Source organism: Molossus molossus, unplaced genomic scaffold, assembly GCF_014108415.1.
Source record: "Molossus molossus isolate mMolMol1 unplaced genomic scaffold, mMolMol1.p scaffold_m16_p_12, whole genome shotgun sequence".
NCBI lineage: Eukaryota > Metazoa > Chordata > Mammalia > Chiroptera > Molossidae > Molossus > Molossus molossus.
This window is the reverse complement of record NW_023425347.1, coordinates 21583301-21589757: the sequence shown is the minus strand read 5'-3', so window position 1 is coordinate 21589757 and position 6457 is coordinate 21583301. Positions and strand designations below refer to the sequence as shown.

Here is a 6457-nt window from a genome sequence, read left to right as displayed (position 1 = left end):
TCCCTGAGGTGGCACCGTCCGCCTGATTGGCTGGCCACTCCCGACCCCCGCCCACCCCTCTGCTCGGGTTGCCCGGCTCCCCGCCCCCCAGCACTGCCCGGAGCCTCCGCCCTCGCCGGCTCCCTCCGAGCTCCCAGCCCGACTCCACACAGCTCGAGTGGGACCCGGCCTGCGCGCTGGCCCCGCCCACGAGCGCGCAGCTCCATAAATACAGCTGCTCCGCGGACTGGGCGGGAGCAGGGAGGAGGTGCGGTTGTGAGTCAGTGCTGGGAGTGGGGAAACCTCGGGCGTGGGGGGGGTGCGGCAGAGGCGGCAGCGGCGGCGCGGCGGCGGTAACTGGGCTGTAGTCGGAGCTCCGAAGGGAGTGACTAGGGACCCCGGTGGTCTGTTTTCCTTCCGGTGCTTTTGATATTTCTTGCCTTTTGGTCCCGGCCGAGTGTCTCCCATTGAGCAGAGATCCCATCGCAAAACCCGAAGCGACTCTCCAGTCAATTGTTGGGCGCGTGATCACTGAGAGCTTTGCGGCGCCCGGAGCGTGGACCCAGCGCGCCAGTCGTGAAGGCAAGGGGAGTGGAGCCGGCTGCGGGCGGAGGTCCGGCGCTTGCCTGCCTGCCTCGCTCGCCCTAGCGGGTCCGCTCGCGCAGGGCGCAAGGCGCGCGATGAAGGCGGTGAGCCCGGTGCGCCCCTCGGGCCGCAAGGCGCCGTCGGGCTGCGGCGGCGGGGAGCTGGCGCTGCGCTGCCTGGCTGAGCACGGCCACAGCCTGGGCGGTTCGGCTGCCGCGGCTGCGGCTGCGGCGGCCGCACGTTGCAAGGCGGCGGAGGCAGCGGCCGACGAGCCGGCGCTGTGCCTGCAGTGCGATATGAACGACTGCTACAGCCGCCTGCGAAGGCTGGTGCCCACCATCCCGCCCAACAAGAAAGTCAGCAAAGTGGAGATCCTGCAGCATGTTATCGACTACATCCTGGACCTGCAGCTGGCGCTGGAGACGCACCCGGCTCTGCTGAGGCAGCCGCCACCGCCAGCGCCGCCGCACCACCCGGCTGGGACCTGTCCGGCCGCGCCACCGCGGACTCCGCTCACGGCGCTCAACACCGACCCGGTGAGAGGCCGGGCGCCTGCCCGGGCGGACGCCGCGGGGGGTCCAGGAGGGCGGTGACCGGGTGGCGGGCCGCGGGCGCTCCCCTTCTTCCGGGCCAGGGCTGCTGAAAATGACCGCACTAACCGCCCCACACACACCCCCTTCTAGCGCCCGGCGCCGCCGGCGGCTGGCTGGGTGCAAAGAGCATGGGTCCGGGTGAACTAGCTGGGCGGGACTGGGCTTGGGTGCATCCTGGGCTGTCAAGTCCAGCCTGTTTCCGGGCTGCAGGCTGGGGAGGGGGCGTCCGCGCGCCAGCCTGTTTCTCAGAACGAATCCAGGACAGCCAGGAGTGTGCGGTGTTTGCGCCTGCTAACCATTCCCTTGGTATTCCGTTGCTGTTCCAGGCCGGCGCGGTGAACAAGCAGGGCGACAGCATTCTGTGCCGCTGAGCCGCGCTGTCCAGGTGAGCGCGCCTTTCCCTTCTCGAGTGGCCGATCACCGGAGACGTCGGGCCTCCGGGGCTTCCGGTGCCAGGCACCGCAGTGTTCTTTGCCCCCAGCATTTCTGAGGGCAAACTCCCAAGAAGGCGGACAAACCCCTCTCTCCCTGCCAGCTAATTAGCAACTGAACCCGTACTTTGCTTTAGTAACTGGGGCTCCACTCTAAAGGGGGACAGATCAACTCCTGTCCCCGCCACCTCGAGCCTCCTCCAGTGACCTGCGTGCTCTAACTTCCCTCTTCCCTGTCGAGGGTATGGAAACGGCCGGATGCCCCCCTGCGCATTCGGACACCCACAAAGGGGAACGTGGGCAGCGCCCGGGAGTGGGTCCCCTCTCCAGGTTTCCCGGGGCCCCGCAGCTGCCTGCTCGGCGCCTGGCCGGCCGCGGGCTGCGGGTGTTGTCTGACCTGGTGGTTTGTTTTGGGTTGTTGATCAAGCATGTCTTGAGTTTTGTCGGCGGCGCCAGTTAGTCTGCAGCGGGAAGGTTCCCACACCCCCTCTATTCATTCCTCTTCCACAGGTGTGCGGCCGCCTGAGCCGGAGCCAGGAGACTAGAGAGGGAGGGGGAAGAGCAGAAGTTAGAGAAAAAGGCACCGGAGGAAAGGAGAAAACATCAGCAATCCTAGAAACGTTTTCGCCAGTCATTCCAAGAGAGAGGGAAAGGAAAGAAAAATAAAACTTTCATCTTTTTTTTTTTTTTTTGCACGTTCATAAACATTCTACATCCGTATTCTCTTTTGTCTCTTCATTTATAACCGCTGTGAATTGTACATTTCTGTGTTTCTTGAGGTGCAGTTAAACTTTTAAGCTTAAGTGTAACAGAACTGATAAATAGAAAGTCAAGAGTAAATACGACTTTAGAAGCCTACTCGTTGTGACCAAGGAGCTCAATTTTTGTTTTGAAGCTTTACTAATATACCAGAGCATTGTAGATATATTTTTTTTTACATCTATTGTTTAAAATAGATGATTAAAACGGGGCAGGGAGCTTTCTTTTTCCTGCAAGAATGTTACATATTGTATAGATAACTGAGTGACATTTCATACCATGTATATATAGAGATGTTCTATAAGTGTGAGAAAGTATATGCTTTAATAGACTACTGTAATTATAAGATATTTTTAATTAAATATTTTTTTGTAAATATTATGTGTGTCTTTTTTAAATCTATGGGAATATTTCTTTTGGAAAATTATTTTTCAGCTCAGTTGCAGAGCTCTTGATATCTTGAATGTCTTTTCTGTTTGGCTTGGCTTTTAATTTGTTTTTGTTTTGCAAAGTACCGCGTAGAATCGGAAGTAACAGTTATAGCTAGTGGTCCTGCATGACTGCATGAAATGTTTAATCACAAAATAAACTTGTCCTGAGTCCATTCAAATGTCTTTTCTTTAACCTAGATTGAAATCTTTGTATTTGAGGCATACATGTTGGAAAGATACTTTATCAGTTTTTAAGTACAGGGCTTGACAGTGTAATATATAAAGAGTCAGTGTTTGTTTTCTGATTGAAGTCAACATGGATTCTGAATGATTTTGCATATGGGATGGGGAAATGCTTGGATCCTTAAGGAGTTTATGAAATCAGTTTTATCAAAGTGAAAAAATGCGTATCATTCTTCATTTTACACTAAAGCTTAATGTCACTAAAGTTTCATGTTTGTACAGATTATTTAAATCATAGAAATGAAAAATGTTCTCTGCTTGCTACCAAAGGACAACCTCTTGGAAATGAACACTTTCTGCTTTCCTTCCTCCAAAGAATATTAATAGGCAACAGTGAGAGAAAAAAATAAAAAGGCATAATGGCAAATCCTTCAAGCAGGGATAAAAGTCGATCTTCAAACATTAACTTAAATAGACCAAAAATTCTGATGACTGCATCTAGATTATTTTTTTATAAAAATGATTTTCACTATAGCTATGTTAGTTACCAGTAAACTACTGTCCAATCTCTTGTGATGTGTAACTTTTACATGTGAATATTAAAGTAGATTTATCTGTCTTGTACTGTGATTTCTGGTCTCATTTCTTCAAAACCTTACACTACTAAGACTTTCTTTTCTAAGGAAGGTAATATTTTCTAGGTTAGATAGGACTGTCAGGGCCCCTGAACATTGTGCTTTTAATGTGATCAGTACTTTACACAACAGTTAGATGGAATTTTTAGAGTGAGAATTAAGTAGGATTTAATTGGGTGCTTTGTAAATAGTCAACTATGTGTATAATGTGGTCTGTTTGATTTTTTAAAAGAAAAGGATTTGTTTCAGATTATACAAGAATAAAAGTATTATAGACCCAAGGGACTTTTTACGAGGTCAAAGTCAAATATGTATAGGGATATGAAATATGGTGCCTAGTAGTCAGTGGAAATGGTAATGTCTCAACAGAAATGAACAAAGTTAATGCTAGTAGATTCAAATAAATCAAAAGCTTTTAAAAATCTGTCTTATCCCCAGCATGTGATCTCCTCAGCTTTGACATTTCACTGGTCTTAGGTATTTTTAGAATTTAATGTATTTGATGTTGCGCCTTATAAAGTCAAAGGACTGCTTGTTTAGATGAGGTTTATTTTTATTTTTGATACTATTCATTCTTGTCACACATCAAGAGGAAAACGCAAGAACACTGCTGGAATTCCAAATCTGAAGAATTCTAACGATTGCATTCTTTGTTATTAAAAAGGGGGACAATTCCTCCTTTTTATTTGGCAGTTTAATTCCAGTAGAAAGCAAGTCACATGTGTGCAGTTGGTTGGAGTTAAGCATCTGTCAGCCTGACTGCTGAACCTGCCTAAGCCTTTAGGTTCATTTTAAACTTACGCTGGGAAGATTATAAAGCTCTAAATAAGTGGATAAATATTTTTGGTTTTTGAAGATAGACATTGCCCTTTTGTTAATTTTATATTTTGGACATGAAAAAAACTGCTAAAAGGAAAGAAAAAATGTTACAGATACTACATTTTAGACAGTTGGCATTTTCCCCTTAGGCTCTTAAACACAGCATTGGATGTCTCTAAAAAAAGAAAGTCATTGTTTATTTTTTTAAAAACGATATGCAATTGTATAAGTTACTACATTCTATTAAAATTTGGCTGTGTCCTAACCAAACAACCAGATCAAAACATTTTGAGTCATTTATCTGGCAAGTTCTAATTTTTCAGAGAGTTGGTTTAACAGAGGAAAATATCCTGACTTCTCTCATTTCATTTGTCTACTTTTCATTGTATAGGCACAACCAAAGAATAAGAATCATTTAAAACCTTCAGTGGAAAAAAAAATAAGTATCCCACAGTGGGATGTTGTTTCGAATGTGGTTATAGAATCCTGAACATCTCAGACATCTCATGTTAAAGAAAGAAGAAAAAAAAAAAACCATTTTCATTTTAAAGAATTAATATACTTTGATGTTGTATAAATATTATTCAAGATCATTGTCAAGCTTTACCTGAATTTTTAGAACTTTAAAAAATTTTGACAACCCCCCTCCCCGCCCAAATCTATTGTATTAAATGCCTTCTCTAATAATAAATCTCACTGAGCAAAGGCTTCTGAAGTTTGTGGTTTTTAATTGACTTCTACCGAGTTATACAATTTTTCATTATCAGGAATGGGGCTCTTGATGGATCACCTCAATTATTTACAGTGTTTCTTACCATGTGATGAAAAATGTGGCTTAAAAATGGTAATATGAACAGAAAGAAAATCTAGTTTGAATGCTAGGAAAAGCTTGTCTACTCTGTGGTGTCTGCTAGGATAGGAAGCAATAAGCCTAAAGAAGGCAGCAGGATAATGTCCAGGGAGACTAGACCTCCTACCCCCAAATTACACAAGTGCGCGCGCGCGCGCGCACACACACACACACACACACACACACACACATACACAGTGAACAGTGCAGGCAGAAAGAAATGATTTCACATTAGTACAGAACCAAATAAAACTGGCTTTGCCCTTCTAGCTGGCATACTTTAATTATATATATGTTAATCAGCCCAGATAGCCCTTGGATCTCAACAGGGCCAAACATCAAACCCTCCAGGCTTATAAGGAAGAGAAATCTTCCTTTTCCTGCTTTGCAGGAAATTAATTTACCTTCCTCAGAATTATTCTTAATAGGGCTGCCCTCAGTAGGTATTCTTCAGACCCAGAAGATTTCTTTCAATTACAACCCATGATATTTCGCTAAAATATTAATTATACTAATTAAAACCATTGCCCAAAAGGTTTTAGGATTGTAATTTTACTTACAGAGTTCTACCTTGAGCATTAATAAAATCAATACTTTAAAAAAAGAGAACTCATAAAAGAAAGGGAGGCGAAAGGCAGTCATAGACCCTTCATTGAAAATGTTTTCAGATTGTCAATGAATTTTTGAAAGTATGTTTTGCGTTCAAGTGCCTCCTTCAGATTGATTTGTATCCTGGCTTGTTCTAAAAAGTTTCCCCTAAGTGCTAAAACTCAGGTCTGAACAACATTGCCAAAGGTTTTCTAGACTCACCCAAGCAAAGCAATTTGGTAGGAAGGCTGCTGACGTTAGTTCCATCATTCATAAGTCTCCACAGTCTATTCACACATGAGATATGAAAAGAGGGCCATAAAAATTGAAGTTAATTTCAAAAGTCTCTCTGAGTCCATAAAAGAATAAACACATCAGTTTCTGGGGAAAGAAGAACAAAATGTGTTACCTGTATTCCACTGGCTAAAGTGTGGCTCAAGGGGAATTGAACTTAAAAATGTTTAAATAAAGAGACTCAAAATGAATTCTCTATGTGAATCCACCCTCATTTTTTCCAATAAGAAATCTCATGCTTTAGAACAGAATCTTCTAAGAAATTACATTAAATATTGGCAAAATATGCAAATTCCTGGAGAACCGAGAC

At 45.0% G+C, this 6457-nt stretch overlaps 1 protein-coding gene across 1 annotated transcript; it reads left to right on the top strand.

The window, feature by feature from the left end:
* The first annotated feature begins 240 nt into the window (after positions 1-240).
* Positions 241-5121, top strand: ID4 (inhibitor of DNA binding 4, HLH protein). Its single transcript, XM_036257509.1, has 3 exons — positions 241-1100; positions 1484-1542; positions 2099-5121. Exons 1-2 carry the CDS (start codon positions 660-662, stop codon positions 1526-1528), a joined length of 486 nt encoding a protein of 161 aa, XP_036113402.1. The 5' UTR covers positions 241-659; the 3' UTR covers positions 1529-1542; positions 2099-5121.
* Positions 5122-6457: the final 1336 nt, after the last annotated feature.